This window comes from Petromyzon marinus, chromosome 61 (genome assembly GCF_048934315.1).
Source record: "Petromyzon marinus isolate PM22_M1 ecotype Great Lakes invasive population chromosome 61, UKy_Petmar_22M1.pri1.0, whole genome shotgun sequence".
Lineage (NCBI taxonomy): Eukaryota > Metazoa > Chordata > Hyperoartia > Petromyzontiformes > Petromyzontidae > Petromyzon > Petromyzon marinus.
Window position 1 is genome coordinate 1607085 of NC_133727.1, and position 20416 is coordinate 1627500.

The window sequence follows — 20416 nt, forward strand, 5'->3', positions numbered from 1 at the left end:
CACCGCGAGGAGGTAGGGGGTTGTTTTGCCGGACACACACACAGTCACACACACACACAGTCACACACACACAGTCACACACACACACAGTCACACACACACAGTCACACACACACACAGTCACACACACACAGTCACACAGTCACACAGTAACACACACACAGTCACACACACACAGTCACACACACACAGTCACACACACACAGTCACACACACACACAGTCACACACACACAGTCACACACACACACAGTCACACACACACAGTCACACAGTCACACAGTAACACACACACAGTCACACACACACACAGTCACACACACACAGTCACACACACACACAGTCACACACACACAGTAACACACACACAGTCACACACACACAGTCACACACACACAGTCACACACACACAGTCACACACACACAGTCACACACACAGTCACACAGTCACAGTCACACACACACAGTCACACACACAGTCACACACAGCACGCAGTCACACACACACAGTCACACACACACAGTCACACACACATAGTCACACACACACACAGTCACACAGTCACAGTCACACACACACAGTCACACACACACAGTCACACACACACAGTCACACACACAGTCACACACAGCACACAGTCACACACACACAGTCACACACACGCAGTCACACACACACACAGTCACACACACACAGTCACACACACACAGTCACACACACACAGTCACACACACACAGTCACACAGCACGCAGTCACACACACACAGTCACACACACACAGTCACACACACACAGTCAACAACAACAACAACAACAACCGCCATTCGCCACTAAGTGGCGGTGACGTCACCACGACGCTTGTGCCAGGCCATGTGCACCGTGAGGCCACGTGAAGTGTCGAACGCCCGCTGGCAGGAGGTCACTGGGCAGACCCAGGTGCCACGGGTCGACTGACTGAGATGACTGGCTGATGCACCACCTGTGCCCCCTACTGTGCCAACCTGCTGTGCTTTAGCCACCCGGCGCTCCGCTCGTTGTTGTGAGCATCGCTCCTCCGCCCTCCATTGTTGTTGGAGGGCGACTGCCTCCAACTGCCCAGTAGCATCCTTCACGAGCCTCCTCCACAGAGGCCGATCTTGACACCGCTGGTACCAGTCATCGGCAAGTCCACTCAGCTCCACGTCCTCCTGTACCACATCACTCCTTCTCTTCTCTAGCCCGTGCCGCGCCCGCTTAGCCCCCTCAATCCGGCCAAACAAAAGCTGTTTCGGCATGCGGTGGCTGGGCATGCGGGCTACATGACCCAGCCATCGCAGCCTTGCCTGCCGGAGGAGCTCACCGATGGGACCCTGCCCAGATCTTTCAAGGATTTGTGAGCTCCTCACACAATCCAGTCTGGTTAAACCCAGGATGGATCGTAGGCAGGCCAGCCTAAATGTTTCTAACCGGCGAAGATGTTCCATTAGGGGGGTCCAAGTTTCGCAAGCGTAGAGAAGGGAGGGAATGACCGTGGCCGAGAAGACCTGAAGCTTAGTGCGGAGCGACAGACCAGGTAGCTTCCACACAGCGTTACGCAACCGATGAAAAGATATTGCCGCTCGACTGATTCGGAGTGAGACCTCTGCTGTTAAACTGGAGCCAGTCATAAGCACACTGCCCAGGTATGGGAAACTCTCCACTCTCTCCACAACTGCCCCATCACCGATTGGGAGTTGTGGGGGTGGAGTGTCCGATGGTACAAAATACCCAGGCAGGTGCTTAGTTTTGGTGGGGCTGATGGTAAGGCCCCACCTCTTAGTGGCACGCTCCAGTCTCAGCAGCAGCGTCTCCAACTCCTCCTCTGACTGAGCAGCTATTACCAAATCATCAGCATACATAACGTGGTTGAGCAATAGGGAGCCATCCCTTGACCGCACCCGGGCATCGATTAGCCTCCCATTATATCTGTACCATATGGAGATTCCCCCGGTACAGCTATTGAAGGCTTCACGAACTACGTGGTCAAAATAGATGTTAAATAATGTGGGAGCCAGAGGACATCCCTGTCGCACCCCAAGGTGTACAGGGAATGGCTCTGACTCCCGGCCACGTAGTTTTACCCGGGCCCGCTCACCATCATGAAGGTCCTTAATGATCGTGAGCAGAGGGTCAGGTACTCCAAAAGCACGAAGAACGACCCAGAGCCCAGGCCTACTGATGGTATCATAGGCCTTGACCAGGTCAATAAAGCAGAGATGTAGGTCTTGTTGGAATTCCCTACACCTCTGCTGTAGCAGACGGACAGAAAATATGGCATCTGTGCAGGACCGCCCTTTCCTGAAACCGCATTGGGGCTCCGCAAGCCTCTCCTCAGCGTGCCTGGCAAGGCGATGCTGAATAATCCTTGCCAGGACCTTTCCTGGCACACTGAGGAGTGAGATGCCCCTGTAGTTGTTACAGTCTGTGCGGTCCCCCTTCTTAAAAAGGGGGACCACCAGGGCATCCTTCCAATCCTGCGGAACCCGTCCAGTGGTCCAGACTGTTGTTATGATGTCATATAGGGCAGTCTGTGCACAAACGCCACCCTCCCTCAGCATTTCGCTTGGGAGATCATCTCTGCCCGCTGCCTTTCCTGGTCTCAGACTCCGGATCGCCTTCAATACTTCCTCAGCAGATGGCACCTCAGCCAGCCACTCACAGGGGGTGACTTCTTCCAATATTTGAGGCACCGCAGCCTCAGCAGGGTCATCCTCACTTTGTGCCACGATGTTTTCCTGGCTGAGGGATTTTCCCTCCCCCAGGACCTCACAGAAATGCTCAGCAAATCTGCGAACCTGTTCCTGGGGGTCGGAGATTGGATCACCGTTTTTTCCCCTAATGATGGTAATAGGTGTGGCGCTGCAGGTTACTTTTTTGATGGAGTTAAATAGAGATTTGTGATCACGGGCCACTGAGGCAGACTCCATCTCCTCAGCAACCCGCGCGGTGCCGGACGGGCAACTCTGTCATGGACAGTGCTGTGGGGGGAGATCCAATTTTGATTGGCTCCTCCCCTCATGGCATATATGTCCACCACAGGGGCTAAACGGGGGCTCTGGACGGGTGCGAGGGGCTGGTAACCCCTCCACCTTCAATTAATTACCACGAAACCACGAATTAAACTGAAACCACACACAGTCACACACACAGTCACACACACAGTCACACAGCACGCAGTCACACACACACAGCACGCAGTCACACAGTCACACAAAAACAAAGATAAAGACAAAGATCCCCCGTATAGCCTTAACAGACTGTAGGGGCAAGTGCTGTTAGCGAGCAGCACCTATGAAGGCCGGAACGGTACACGAGGGGGTGGGTGGCCAGCACCACGCCCGACCGCCTTTGTCTCCCTAGTGGCAATGTTTACACACCGCACCAGGTACTCATTTGAGGCTGAGTCGACCTAGGGGAGGCCCGGGACCGGTTCAGATTATCGTCACCGGTGTTGGCCGTGAGCGGGAATCGAACCCGGGTCGCCAGGTTCATAGCGCAGCGCGCTAACCGCTACACTATCGCTCCCCACACACACACAGTCACACATACACACAGTCACACACACAACAACAACCGCCATTCGCCACTAAGTGGCGGTAACGTCACTACGACGCTTGTGCCAGGCCATGTGCATCTTGAGGCCACGTGAAGTGTCGAACACTCGCTGGCAGGAGGTCACGGGGCAGACCCTGGTGCCACGGGTCGACTGACTGAGATGACTGGCTGATGCACCACCTGTGCCCCCTACTGTGCCAACTTGCTGTGCTTTAGCCACCCGGCGCTCCGCTCATTGTTGTGAGCGTCGCTCCTCCGCCCTCCGTTGTTGTTGGAGGGCGACTGCCTCCAACTGCTCAATAGCGTCCTTCACAAGCCTCCTCCACAGAGGCCGATCTTGACACCGCTGGTACCAATCATCGGCAAGTCCACTCAGCTCCACGTCCTCATGTACCACATCACTCCATCTCCTCTCTAGCCCGTGCCGCGCCCGTTTAGCCCCCTCGATCCGGCCGAACAAAAGCTGTTTCGGCATGCGGTGGCTGGGCATGCGGGCTACATGACCCAGCCAACGCAGCCTTGCCTGCCGGAGGAGCTCACCGATGGGACCTTGCCCAGATCTTTCAAGGATTTGTGAGCTCCTCACACAATCCAGCCTGGTTAAACCCAGGATGGATCGTCGGCAGGCTTGCCTAAATGTTTCTAACCGGCGAAGATGTTCCATTAGGGGGGTCCACGTTTCGCAAGCGTAGAGAAGGGAGGGAATGATCGTAGCCGAGAAGACCTGAAGCTTAGTGCGGAGCGACAGACCAGGTAGCTTCCACACAGCGTTACGCAACCGATGAAAAGATATTGCCGCTCGACTGATTCGGAGTGAGACCTCTGCTGTTAAACTGGAGCCGGTCATAAGCACACTGACAGGCTATGGGAAACTCTCCACTCTCTCCACAACTACCCTATCACTGATTGGGAGTTGTGGGGGTGGAGTGTCCGATGGTACAAAATACCCAGGCAGTCACACAGTCACACAGCACGCAGTCACACACCCACAGTCACACAGTCACACAGTCGCACCGTCACACAGCACACAGTCACACAGTCACATAGCACACAGTCACACAGCACACACAGTCACACACCGTCACACAGTCACACAGCACACAGTCACACAGTCACACATCACACAGTCACATAACACACAGCACACAGTCACACAGTCACACAGCACACAGTCACACAGTCACACAGCACACAGTCACACAGCACACACAGTCACACAGTCAGTACACAGTCACACACAGCACACACAGTCACACAGCACACAGTCACACAGTCAGTACACAGTCAGTACACAGTCACACAGCACACACAGTCACACAGTCACATAACACACAGCACACACAGTCAGTACACAGTCACACAGCGCACACAGTCACACAGCACACACAGTCAGTACACAGTGCACACAGTCACACACAGTGACACAGTCACACACAGTGACACAGTCACACACAGTGACACAGTCACACACAGTGACACAGTCACACAGCACACAGTGACACAGTCACACACAGTCACACAGTGACACAGTCACACACAGTGACACAGTCACACACAGTGACACAGTCACACAGCACACAGTGACACAGTCACACACAGTCACACAGTGACACAGTCACACAGCACACAGTGACACAGTCACACAGCACACACAGTCACACAGCACACACAGTCAGTACACAGTGACACAGTCAGTACACAGTGACACAGTCACACAGTGCACGTGCACTTCACTGTCCCTCACCATGCCCCCTATGCCCCTCTTCCCCGTGTCCCCCTCCACCCCCCCTCACCTCTCCTCCCCCCCGTGCCCCCCCCCGTGCCCCCCCCGTGCCCCCCCCCCCGTGCCCCCCCCGTGGCCCGGCAGGGGGTAGAGACCCGGTGCAGGGCCGCACGCTCAGCGTGTCGCTGAGCTCCCTGCTGGCGGTGTCGCTGCTCGCCGCGGCGCTGCTCTCCTCCACGCTCTTCTTCCTGCACAACGCCCGCGGGGTGAGGGGGGGGCGGGGGGGGAGGGCGCGGGGGGGGGGGCGGGGCCTCTCTCACTGTTCACCTCGCCTCTCTCACCGCACTCACTCACCACTCTCACTCACCTCTCTCACTCACCACTCTCACTCCCCTCTCACTCACCACTCTCACTCACCACTCTCACTCACCACTCTCACCACTCTCACCCCCCTCTCACTCGCTCGCTTACCACTCTCACTCACCACTCTCACTCACCACTCTCACTCCCCTCTCACTCACCTCTCTCACCACTCTCACTCACCACTCTCACTCACCACTCTCCCCCCTCTCACCACTCTCACTCGCTCACTCACCGCTCTCACTCACTGCTCTCACTCACCACTCTCACTCACCACTCTCACTCACCACTCTCACTCGTTCACTCACCACTCTCACTCCCCTCTCACTTGCTCGCTCACCACCCTCACCACTCTCACTCGCCCCTCTCACCACTCTCACTCGCTCGCTCACCACTCTCACTCGCTCGCTCACCGCTCTCACTCACCACTCTCACTCACCACTCTCACTCACCACTCTCACTCACCTCTCTCACTCACCTCTCTCACTCACCACTCTCACTCACCACTCTCACCACTCTCACTCACCTCTCTCACTCACCACTCTCACTCACCTCTCACTTGCTCGCTCACCACTCTCACCACTCTCACCACCCTCACCACTCTCACTCCCCCCTCTCACCACTCTCACTCGCTCGCTCACCACTCTCACTCACCGCTCTCACTCACCGCTCTCACTCACCACTCTCACTCACCACTCTCACTCACCACTCTCACTCACCTCTCTCACTCACCACTCTCACTCACCACTCTCACTCACCTCTCTCACTCACCGCTCTCACTCACCACTCTCACTCACCACTCTCACTCACCACTCTCACTCACCACTCTCACTCACCTCTCTCACTCACCGCTCTCACTCACCACTCTCGCTCACCACTCTCACTCACCACTCTCACTCACCTCTCTCACTCACCTCTCTCACTCACCACTCTCACTCACCACTCTCACTCACCACTCTCACTCACCACTCTCTCTCACCACTCTCACTCGCTCGCTCACCACTCTCACTCGCTCACTCACCGCTCTCACTCACTGCTCTCACTCACCACTCTCACTCACCACTCTCACTCACCACTCTCACTCGTTCACTCACCACTCTCACTCCCCTCTCACTTGCTCGCTCACCACTCTCACCACCCTCACCACTCTCACTCCCCCCTCTCACCACTCTCACTCGCTCGCTCACCGCTCTCACTCACCGCTCTCACTCACCACTCTCGCTCACCACTCTCACTCACCACTCTCACTCACCACTCTCACTCACCACTCTCACTCACCACTCTCACTCGCCCCTCTCACCACTCTCACTCGCTCGCTCACCACTCTCACTCGCTCACTCACCGCGCTCACTCACTGCTCTCACTCACCACTCTCACTCACCACTCTCACTCACCACTCTCACTCGTTCACTCACCACTCTCACTCCCCTCTCACTTGCTCGCTCACCACTCTCACCACTCTCACCACCCTCACCACGCTCACTCCCCCCTCTCACCACTCTCACTCGCTCGCTCACCACTCTCACTCGCTCGCTCACCGCTCTCACTCACCGCTCTCACTCACCACTCTCGCTCACCACTCTCACTCACCACTCTCACTCACCACTCTCACTCACCTCTCTCACTCACCACTCTCACTCACCACTCTCACTCACCACTCTCACTCACCTCTCTCACTCACCTCTCTCACTCACCACTCTCACTCACCACTCTCACTCACCACTCTCACTCACCACTCTCACTCACCACTCTCACTCACCTCTCTCACTGCTCTCACTCGCCCCTCTCACCACTCTCATTCGCTCGCTCACCCCTCTCACTCGCTCGCTCACCGCTCTCACTCACCTCACTCACTCACTCACCGCTCTCACTCACCTCACTCACCGCTCTCACTCACCTCACTCAATCACCGCCCTCACTCACTCACCGCTCCCACTCACCGCTCTCACTCACTCACTCACCGCTCTCACTCACTCACTCACCGCTCTCACTCTCTCTCACCTCTCTCACCGTTCTCACTCACTCACCGCTCTCACTCTCTCACCCCTCTCACCTCTCTCACCGCTCTCACTCACCTCACTCACTCACTCACCGCTCTCACTCACTCACTCACCGCTCTCACTCACTCACCGCTCTCACTCACTCACTCACCGCTCTCACTCACTCACCGCTCTCACTCACTCACTCACCGCTCTCACTCTCTCACCCTTCTCACCTCTTTCACCACTCTCACTCACCGCTCTCACTCACCTCGCTCACCTCCCACAGCTGCCCCATGATTGCCACTGCTTCTCCACCACCACCGCGTAGAGGCCGCGCTATGAGCTGCGCTGGAAGATCGTGGACGCTGCGGCGAGCGAGGGCGGCCGCTACTGCTACATCGACCCGGCCAGCCTCCCCTACATCAGCTCCGCCTGGGAGTTCCCTCGCGAGCAGCTTCGCTTCGGTACTCACCGCTCGCTCGACACAGCTCGCTCGACACAGCTCGCTCGACACAGCTCGCTCGACACAGCTCGCTCGACACAGCTCGCTCGACACAGCTCGCTCGACACAGCTCGCTCGACACAGCTCGCTCGACACAGCTCGCTCGACACAGCTCGCTCGACACAGCTCGCTCGACACAGCTCGCTCGACACAGCTCGCTCGACACAGCTCGCTCGACACAGCTCGCTCGACACAGCTCGCTCGACACAGCTCGCTCGACACAGCTCGCTCGACACAGCTCGCTCGACACAGCTCGCTCGACACAGCTCGCTCGACACAGCTCGCTCGACACAGCTCGCTCGACACAGCTCGCTCGACACAGCTCGCTCGACACAGCTCGCTCGACACAGCTCGCTCGACACAGCTCGCTCACCGACACAGCTCGCTCGACACAGCTCGCTCGACACAGCTCGCTCGACAACTCTCACACACCACCACTCGCTCACCGACACCGCTCGCCACCATTACTCACCACTTACACTCAACACTTCCACACTCACCACATCACACCCTCACCTTCACCCCCACTCTGGCCCCCTCCCGTGCCCCCAGGCCGCACACTCGGCACCGGAGCGTTTGGGAAGGTGGTGGAGGCCACGGCGTTTGGGCTCCGGCCTGGCCACAACGCCCTGCGCGTCGCTGTCAAGATGATCAAACGTCGGTGGCTTTACATCTCTATCTCTTTACATCTCTATCTCTTTACATCTCTATCTCTTTACATCTCTCTCTTTACATCTCTATCTCTTTACATCTATCTCTTTACATCTCTCTCTTTACATCTCTCTTTACATCTCTCTCTATCTCTCTCTACATCTCTCTTTCTACATCTCTCTCTACATCTCTCTCTATCTCTCTACATCTCTATCTACATCTCTCTTCACATCTCTATTTACATCTCTCTTTACATCTCTCTTTACATCTCTCTCTCCATCTCTCTCTACATCTCTATCTCTCTCCATCTCTCTCTATCTCTCTCTCTACATCTCTCTCTCTACATCTCTCTCTATCTACATCTCTCTCTACATCTCTCTCTCTACATCTCTCTCTCTACATCTCTCTCTATCTACCCCTCTATCTCTCTACATCTCCTCTTCTACATCTCTTCTCTTACATCTCTATCTCTCTACATCTCTCTCTACATCTCTCTTTACATCTCTCTAACATTCTCTTTACATCTCTCTTACATCTCTCTCTTCACATCTCTCTCTACATCTCTCTTACATTACATCTCTCTTTACATCTATCTCTCTACATCTCTCTTACATCTCTCTTTACATCTCTCTCTACATCTCTCTTACATCTCTCTTACATCTCTCCATCTCTCTACATCTCTCTCTACATCTCCTATCTCTCTACATCTCTTCTCTCTACATCTTAATCTCTTCTCTACATCTCTCTCTACATCTCTCTTTCTATATCTCTCCCTACATCTCTCTCTACATCTCTCTCTACATCTCTCTCTTACATCTCTCTCTCTACATCTCTCTCTACATCTCTCTCTATCTCTCTCCTACATCTCTCTCTCTACATCTCTCTCTACATCTCTCCTCTCTCTACATCTCTCTCTATCTCTCTCTCTACATCTCTCTCTACATCCTCCTCTCTTCTCTCTACATCTCTCCCTCTACATCTCTCTCTACATCTCTCTCTCTCTACATCTCTCTCCATCTCTCTCTACATCTCTCTTTACATCTCTCTATACATCTCTCTTTACATCTCCATCTCTCTCTCTCTCTATCCATCTCTCTCTCTCATCTCTCTCTCCATCTCTCTCTCTCCACCTCTCTCTCTCCATCTCTCTCTCTCTCTCTATCCATCTCTCTCTCCATCTCTCTCCATCTCTCTTATTTTTTTTAACGTGAAGCCGTGCCTTTATTTGTATTGACTTATTCAGAAGCAAAAGACACTTTGTTGGCGGTGCAGTCTTGCCAAATGAGGTCTGCCTGAACCCCCCCCCCCCCATCGCTATTGTAATGCGCGGCCACACCAGGTAAGTGAAGCAGAGGGTTGGTGGTGTTGTAGGCAGAGCAGGTGGGGGGGAACGAGTGAAGGGGGGGGGGTCTCGTGTCGTTCCTTGCACCCAGGGTCCATGCCAACCATTCTTCACCTCTGGTGTAGCGTTTGCGTGTGTTGTTAGTATTATAATTAAGTGTATGTGTGTAGTGTGTATAACTTCTTTCGCACTTTACGTAGCCAGCCGTGCTAATCGGAGGGGAGTGTATGGTGTATGTAATGCGTGTGGTGAGAATCTAATGTGTACAGAGCCTAATTAAGAAACGTGTGACGTGATGAACAAACGCGCTAATCTATTAGCGTGTCAGCACTACCGGTGCATTTCGAGAGTAATATCACAATTCTTTAACAATTCGGTTGTCCGACGTTTCGCTTTTAGGTACAAAACCAACATCATGATCAGACATTCATCAGAACTGTGAAAATCTCATGCATGGGTTCAAAGTGCAGAGTGCTAACCACCACGCCCACCCGTGCTTTACACTACACACGCACAAAGACAAAGATCCCCCGCATAGCCTTAACAGGCTGTTGGGGCAAGTGCTGTTAGCGAGCACCTATGAAGGCCGGAACGGTACACGAAGGGTGGGTGGCCAGCACCACTCCCTGTCGCTCTCCATCTCTCTATCCATCTCTCTCTCTTCCTCTCTCTCCCTCTCTCTCTCTCTCTATCCATCTCTCCTCTCTTCCTCTCTCTCCATCTCTCTCTCCCCATCTCTCTCTCTCTATCCATCTCTCTCTCTCTCTCTTCCTCTCTCTCCATCTCTCTCTCCCCATCTCTATCTCCCCATATCTCTCTCTCCCCATCTCTCTCTCCATCTCTCTCTCTCCATCTCTCTCTATCCATCTCTCTCTCTATCCATCTCTCTCTTCCTCTCTCTCCTCTCTCTATCCATCTCTCTCCCCATCTCTCTCTCCCCATCTCTCTCTCCACATCTCTCTCTCCATCTCTCTCTCTCCATCTATCTCTTCCCATCTCTCTCTCTCTCTCCATCTCTCTCTATCCATCTCTCTCTCTCCATCTCTCTCCATCCTCTCCCATCTCTCTCTCCCCATCTCTCTCTCTCTCCATCTCTCTCTCTCTCTCCATCTCTCTCCATCTCTTTCTCTCTTTCTCTCTCCATCTCTCTTTTTTTTACGATCAGAGGAAACAAGAAGATGCTCGGTGTATTTTCTTTGGTTCTTTCGGTAAAGTCACCACGTAGAATGAGAATAAAATAATAAATTGATAAAATAAAATAACACAATAATGTTCTCACGACGTTTCGGCCACAACACAAGCGGCCTTCATCAGGTGAAGGGACGAGACTGTCTGGAGGACAGCGCTGGAGTGAAAAAGCCACGCTCAGAAGCTTTAAATCGAAAGATGCTCGGTGTAGTCGGCCCTTTGCTTCGTTCATCATTTCGTTTTTTTAATGCTTTGTTTTATGTAACCCCCCCCCCCCCTTTTAAATGGAAGACCCAACAAAAAAATATTTTTTTTTAACTACGACAAGTGCTGCATCTGCACGCAGCCCTTCTCGCAGTCCTACGGCCTCCGATGGGTAGCTCAGATCTGCATGCACAGAGCTCTCTACCGTCATCTGCCACCCGAGCACACGGCCTCCTCCAGTGCCCACTGCTCCTTGAAGGCCGGCACGGCGTGGGTCAGCCGCGCACGGCGGAACTCCGGCCACACCCTGGCTCCGACCAGAGCGCGGAAAGATGCCCAGGCTGCTGGCCGGACGTTGCCCCTCCAGGGCCACCTTCCTCGCCCTGTATACGGCGAGCTTGGCGTAGCCGAAGAGCAACGTTGACCAGCCCCTGAAGATGTTGGGGTCCGTCGCCCTTCGGGTATCCAAAGATGAGGACCGTTGGGGAGAAGTGGAGGCTGAACCTTAGGAGGATGTTTCTCAGGACCTTGAACACAGCGAGTCCAGGCTCTTGCACTCCACGTATTGGTGTGCCACCGTCTCCACTTTACCGCAGAACCGGCACTCCGGGGACGTGTCTCCCACTCTCTCACCCACTCTCTCACCCGCTCTATCTCTCTCAATCTCTCCCGTCCACGTGTCAGCGCCACAATCATCATAACTTTGACCAATATTGAAGACGCTATGCTACCCCACCTCTCCCCCCCCGCGACCCCCTCCCTCCATCCCCCCGCCCCCCCCCCGATCCCCTGCCCCTCCCACCTCCCCCTAACCCACTCCTCCTCGCCCACTCAGCGAGCGCGCACGCCACGGAGAAGGAGGCGCTGCTCTCCGAACTCAAGATCCTGAGCCACCTGGGGTCCCACCTCAACATCGTCAATCTCCTGGGGGCGTGCACCGAGAGAGGTGGGCGGGGCCAGCGGGAGGGCCCAGGGGTGGGTGAGGGCATCGTGTCAGGGGGAGGAGCCAGGGGTAGGGGGGGGCAGGGGGAGGAGCCAGGGGTGGGTCGGGGGGATGGGGTCAGGGGGAGGAGCCAGGTTGGGTCGGGTCAGGGGGAGGAGCCAGGGGCAGGGGTGAGGAGGTGGGGGCTAGAGGGATGAGATGGATGATATCATATTCTTGGTTCTTTCGGTAAAGTCACCATGTAGAAGGGAAACAATAAAATAATATTAATATAAAACAATACAATTCTCACGACGTTTCGACTGCAACATAAGCAATCATCATCAGGTGTGAAAACCACAGCAAGAAAAATTTGAAAAAAGTGGCTGATATTGTTGCTACTGACGACGACGATGCTGCTGTTGTTGTTGTTGCTGGTCCCCCCCCAGAGCCCGTGCTCGTTATGACCGAGTACTGTTGCCATGGTGACCTCCTCAACTTCCTCATTGCCAAGCGTGCTCATTACCGGGCATGCGACCCCCCCCTCCCCCACCACTACCCCAACCTCACCTACAGGTGCCCACCATTCACCCACTCACCCACCCACTCATTCACCCACCCACTCATTCACCCACCCTTCATTCATCCTCTCATTCACCCACCCACCCACTCACCCACCCACTCACTCACCCACTCATTCACCCACCCACTCATTCACCCACCCACTCATTCACCCACTCACCCACCCACTCATTCACCCACCAACTCATTCACCCACCCACTCATTCATCCTCTCATTCACCCACCCACCCACTCACCCACCCACTCATTAATTCTCTCATTCATCACCCACCCACTCACCCACCCACCACCCACCCACCCACTCACCACCCACTCATTCACCCACCCACCCACTCATTCACCCAACCACTCACTCACCCACCCACTCACTCACCCACCCACTCACCCACCCACCCACTCACCCACCCTCACCTCACCCACCTGCTCACCACCCACCCTCATTCACCCACCCACTCACTTACCCACTCATTCACCCACCCACTCATTCACCCACCCACTCACACACCTCTCATTCACCCACCCACTCATTCACACTCTCATTCACACACCCACTCATTCACCCACCACTCATTCACCCTCTCATCACCCACCCACTCATTCACCCACCCACTCCACCCACCCACCCACTCATTCACCCACCCTCTCATTCACCCGCCCTCTCATTCACCCACCCACTCCACTAACCCACTCACCCACCCACTCACTGACCCACACACCCACTTACTCACCCACCAACTCATTCACCCATCACTCACTCACTCACCCACCCACTCCCAACCCACCCACCCACTCACCCACCCACCCACCCTCCCACTCTCTCCACCCCCCACTCACCCACCCACCCACTCACCCACACACCACCCACTCACTCACTCATTCACCACCCACTCAGTCACCCACCCACTCACTCACCCCTCTCATTCACCCTCTCATTCACCCACCCACTCATTCACCCACCCACTCACCCACCCACTCATTCACCCACTCTCTCATTCACCCACCTTCTCATTCACCCACCCACTCACTCACCCACTCAACCACCCACTCACTGACCCACACACCCACTTCCTCACCCACCCACTCATTCACCCATCCACTCAATCACCCACTCACCAACCCACCTACCCACTCAACCACCCACCCACCACCCACTCACTCACTCACCCACCCACCCACTCACCCATCCACCCACCCTCCCACTCTCCCACCCACCCACTCACCCACCCACCCACTCACTCATTCACCCACCCACTCACCCATTCACCCACCCACCCACTGACTCACCCACTCACCCACCCACTCACTGACCCACACACCCACTTACTCACCCCACCCCCTCATTCACCCATCCACTCACTCACCCATCCACCCACTCACCCATCCCACCCACTCACTCATTCACCCACCCACCCACTCACTCATTCACCCACCCACCCACCCACTCACTCACTCACCCACCCACCACTCACTCACTCACCCACCCACTCACCCACCCACTCAACCACCCACTGACTCACCCACCTACTCACCCACTCACCCACCCACTCACCCACTCACCCACTCACCCACTCACTCACCCACCCACCCACTCACCCATCCACCCACCTCCCACTCTCCCACCCACCCACCACCCACCCACCCACTCACTCATTCACCCACCCACCCCACTCACCCATTCACCCACCCACACCACTCACTCACTCACCCACCCACTCACCCACCCACTCCACCCACCCACTGACTCACCCACCTACTCACCCACTCACCCACCCACTCACCCACTCACCCACTCACTCACCCACCCACCCACTCACCCATCCACCCACCCTCCCACTCTCCCACCCACCCACTCACCCACCCACCCACTCACTCATTCACCCACCCACCCACTCACCCATTCACCCACCCACCCACTGACTCACCCACTCACCCACCCACTCACTGACCCACACACCCACTTACTCACCCACCCACTCATTCACCCATCCACTCACTCACCCATCCACCCACTCACCCACCCACCCACTCACTCATTCACCCACCCACCCACCCACTCACTCATTCACCCACCCACCCACCCACTCACTCACTCAACCACCCACTGACTCACCCACTTACTCACCCACTCACCCACCCACTCACCCACTCACCCACTCACTCACCCACCCACCCACTCACCCACCCACCCACTCACTCATTCACCCACCCACCCATTCACTCATTCACCCACCCATTCACTCATTTACCCACCCACCCACTCACCCACCCACCCACTCACCCACCCACCAACCCACCTACCCACCCACCCACTCACCCACCAACCCACCCACCCACTCACTTACCCACTCATTCAGCCACTCACTCACCCACCCACCCACCCACTCATCCACCCACCCACCCACCCACTCACCCACCCACTCACTCACTCACTCACCCACCCATACACTCACTCACCCATACACTCACCCATCTACTCATTCACCCACCCACTCATTCACCCACCCACCCACTCACCCACCCACCCACTCCCTATCCCATTCCATCATTCACTAATCCCATCATCATCATCTTGGGGGGGGGGGGGGGGGTGCTGCGAATAAAATGTTTACCGCTTTGTAGAGTTTATTGATTTCATTTCAGTTTATTTATTAGGTATAGCCCTGTGAGCCATTCGGCTCTTGAATCGGGTGCAACCACAACAAACAAAAAAACAAAAACACGAACAAGAAATACATCTTAAAGTGACTTTGTGTGACTGTGCAAACAGAAAATCCAAGAAAAAACATCAAAATATTCCTGAAAAAAGCACCGGACACCAACGCTGTGTGCAAAAAATCCCAGTGGGATGCAAGTCAAACAACAACAACCACAAGACAACTTAGATTAAGGCCATCAGTCTAACTCCGTACTACAACAAAACAAACATGTCCAAACCAAAAAACGTTTTCCAAATCACCAACAAATAAAGCCATAATTGCAACGTAACAGTGATCACAAGGACTGTGACCGAATTTTTACAATAAACTACATAAATAACATGTAACACCAAATCCTAGAGCCATAGCTGGCTGCATGAGTTACTCCACAGCAACAGAGGCATCAGTCGGAGTACCAAATTTTTCAATGCACCTTTAAGATCAGCACACTAAATCAAAATACAGATAATACTTTGCAGCGGTCATCCGGAGCGAAACATTTTATTTTATTTTAGGCCACTGAATAGCAGTGGCAGCTAGGGGTGTACAACTCCTCTAGAGCAGTTTTGAGAGAAGATCTCATAGGTGGTGATTCAAGTTGCAGTTTATTGGCGATAGCATTCCAGACCCTGGGGGCATCAATAGCAAAGGCCCTTCCTCCAGTATTTGTACGGCAATAGGGAATGTGAAGCTGGTAAATGAGCGAAGACCTGAGGTCAAATTTGGTCTTTGAAACAGAGAGGGGATCCAGCAGCAGGTAGTCTGCGGATTTTTTTGTAAGTACATCGTGACTAAATAAGATCTGGTGCACAAGCCGTCGAACATTAAGAGATGTTAAGTTTGACCCAATGTAAATGAGTGAGAATGAACGGTGGTCGTTCTGTATGGATGGACTTGGCCCCCCGCTATGTGAATGTGGAATTTTCACCAGCGGCCGGGGAAGGGAAGGAGGAGCAATAAAAAAAACAACGACAAAGAAAACAATATAAAAAACACAACCAAAAAAAATCAACAAAAATCAACAACACAAAATACAACAACAACTAAACAACATTAAACAAACACAAATAAACAACAACAAGAAAGAACAAATACAACAACAACAACATGGCTCTTGCGTGTCTCCTGCCACGCAGCGACACGTCTCTGGGGGGCGCGTGGCCGCCGGACCCCCACGGAGAGGGGTCCCTGGGGACCACCCCGGGGGGGGGCCAGGGGGGGCTGTGGGAGGAGGGGGGCCCCCAGGAGGAGAGGGATCTGCTCCCCCTGCTCCCCCACGACCTCCACAGCTGTGCCCTGCAGGTGGCACGCGGCATGGCATTCCTGGCGGCCCGCTGCGTGAGTGCCGATACCCCTGATCCCCCCTGATCCCCCGTGATCCCCCGTGTTCCCCCTGATCCCCCCTGATCTCCCCTGATCCCCCCTGATCCCCCCTGATACCCCCTGATCCCCCCTGATCCCCCGTGATCCCCCCTGATCCCCCCTGAACCCCGTGATCCCCCCTGATCCCCCCTGATCCCCCATGATCCCCCGTGATCCCCCTGATCTCCCTGATCTCCCCTGATCCCCCCTGATCCCCCCTGATCCCCCGTGATCCCCCCTGATCCCCCGTGATCCCCCCTGATCCCCGTGATCCCCCCTGATCCCCCCTGATCCCCTATGATCCCCGTGATCCCCCCTGATCCCCGTGATCCCCCGTGATCCCCCCTGATCCCCCCTGATCCCCCGTGATCTCCCCTGATCCCCTATGATCCCCGTGATCCCCCCTGATCCCCCGTGATCCCCCGTGATCCCCCCTGATCTCCCCTGATCTCCCCTGATCCCCCCTGATCCCCCGTGATCCCCCGTGATCCCCCGTGATCTCCCCTGATCCCCCTCAATACCCCATGACCCCCCTTTCAAGCCTCCCACTGGGAGAGTTGCTGATCACCTTTGATCCCTCTGTCGATCCTGTGATCCCCATGTGGGCTATCCATTATAGCTCCGCTCTTCTTGATCCCCATCTCCCCATTGATCCCCTGTGGCCTTTTAATTGTAACGTGTTCTTATCCTCGAGCTCTCTCTCCCCGTGTCTCCCCGTGTCTCCCCGCGTCTCCCCGCGTCTCCCCATGTCTCCCCGTGTCTCCCTGCGTCTCCCTCCCCGTTCCTCCCTGCGTCTCCCTCCGTCTCCCTCCCTGCGTCTCCCTCCCCGTGCCTCTCTGCGTCTCCCTCCGTCTCCCCGTGTCTCCCTCCCCGTTCCTCCCTGCGTCTCCCTCCCCGCGTCTCCCTCCGTCTCCCCGTGTCTCCCTCCCCGTGCCTCCCCGTGTCTCCCACCCCGTGCCTCCCCGTGTCTCCCTCCCCGTGCCTCCCCGTGTCTCCCACCCCGCGCCTCCCCGTGTCTCCCACCCCGTGCCTCCCCGTGTCTCCCTCCCCGTGCCTCCCCGTGTCTCCCACCCCGTGCCTCCCCATGCCTTCTCCGCTGCTGATCCCCGCGTCTCCCCCGCAGTGTATCCACCGCGACTTGGCGGCGCGCAACGTCCTCGTGACGCACGGCCGCATGCTCAAGATCTGTGACTTCGGCCTGGCCAGGGACGTGTCCACCGACTCCAACTACGTGCTCAAGGGCAACGTGAGAGACGCGGAGAGACGCAGAGACACACCCAGAGACACACCCAGAGACACACGCAGAGAGACACGCAGAGACACGCAGAGACACGCAGAGAGACATGCAGAGAGACACGCGGACATACGGAGAGATGCAGACCCGTGGAGAGACACGCAGAGAGACGCGTGCACGGCACGTAGACACACGGAGAGACAGAGACATGCAGAGAGGCAGGGAGATACACGCAGAGAGACACGCAGAGAGACGCATGGAGGCGCACACACACACTCATCACACACATTCACACACACTCTCACACACACACTCTCACACACACACTCATCACACACACATTCACACACACACTCATCACACACACTCATCACACACACACTCATCACACACTCATCACACATTCACACACACACACACTCATCACACACACATTCACACACACACATTCACACACATTCACACACACATTCACACACACACACTCATCACACACACTCATCACACACACTCTCATCACACACACTGATCACACACACATTCACACACACACATTCACACACACACTCATCACACACACATTCACACACACACACATTCACACACACACTCATCACACACACTCATCACACACACTCATCACACACACACATTCACACACACATTCACACACACACTCATCACACACACTCATCACACACACTCATCACACACACACACACATTCACACACACACTCATCACACACTCATCACACACACATTCACACACACACACATTCACACACACATTCACACACATTCACACACACATTCACACACACAAATTCACACTCATCACACACACACATTCACACACACACTCATCACACACACTCATCACACACACACATTCACACACACATTCACACACACACATTCACACACACTCATCACACACACTCATCACACACACATTCACACACACACACTCATCACTTGCCCACAGGACTCCAGCAAGCCAGGCGTGTCATCAATGAATCGATCACAACAATACTCGTGTTACCCCCCCCCCCCTCTCCCCCATGTGTCTCCACGTCGCACTATCCTGCCCCCCCCCTCCACGCCCCCCCTGCCCCCCCCCCCTCCACCTCCCCCCACCGCCCCCCCCCCCACCCCAGGCTCGCCTCCCCGTGAAATGGATGGCCCCAGAGAGCCTCTTCCAGGGCGTGTTCACGGCCCAGAGCGACGTCTGGTCCTACGGGGTCCTCCTCTGGGAGATCTTCTCTCTCGGCGAGTGTCGCACGACCAGCGGTAGAGGGCGCAGCTCCCCGCCCTCGGCTCGCCCCGCGCGCGGTGTCGGGGCAAGTGCCGTGGAGTCCGTCCCACGGCGGCTGTCCGTGGTGCTGACCACAAAGACAAAGTCCCCCCGCGTAGCCTTCAACGGGCTGCTGGAGCAAGCGCTGTTAGCGAGTAGCGGCGCCGATGAAGGCCGGCACAGTGCAAGAGGCGCGGGGGGGGGGGGGGGGGGTGGTGTGGCCCGGACCATGCCCAGCCGCCTTTGTCTCCCCCAGTGGTGGTGTTCTATACACACTGCGACGGAGGCCCAGGATTGGTGCACTAACCACTGCACCACCGCTCTCCGAGGATGCTGCTGCTGATGTTATTATTAACGATACTGCTGCTGCTGATGATGACAATGATGATGATGCTGATGTTATTATTATCGATACTGCTGCTGCTGATGACAATGATGATGATGATGCTGATGTTATTATTAACGATACTGCTGCTGCTGCTGATGATGACAATGATGATGATGCTGATGTTAGTATTAACGATACTGCTGCTGCTGATGATGATGACAATGATGATGATGATGATGTTATTATTAACGATACTGCTGCTGCTGATGATGACAATGATGATGATGCTGATGTTATTATTAACGATACTGCTGCTGCTGCTGCTGATGATGACAATGATGATGATGCTGATGTTATTATTAACGATACTGCTGCTGCTGATGATGATGACAATGATGATGATGTTATTATTAACGATACTGCTGCTGCTGCTGATGATGATTATGATTATTGCAGTTACAATGCTGCTGCT

General features: G+C 55.1%; 1 protein-coding gene across 1 annotated transcript in view; it reads left to right on the top strand.

Annotated features, from left to right (window-relative positions):
* The window catches only part of LOC116955693 (mast/stem cell growth factor receptor Kit-like), a 46230-nt gene extending 26252 nt beyond the window's left edge, over positions 1–19978 (top strand). Inside the window, exons 8-15 of the mRNA XM_076053381.1 lie at positions 5441–5562; positions 7967–8102; positions 8693–8797; positions 12361–12471; positions 12897–13023; positions 16862–17063; positions 18211–18333; positions 19480–19978. Of these exons, the coding sequence (XP_075909496.1) occupies positions 5441–5562; positions 7967–8102; positions 8693–8797; positions 12361–12471; positions 12897–13023; positions 16862–17063; positions 18211–18333; positions 19480–19959 (1406 nt within the window). The 3' untranslated portion in view covers positions 19960–19978. The remainder of the gene's footprint in view (positions 1–5440; positions 5563–7966; positions 8103–8692; positions 8798–12360; positions 12472–12896; positions 13024–16861; positions 17064–18210; positions 18334–19479) is intronic.
* Positions 19979–20416: the final 438 nt, after the last annotated feature.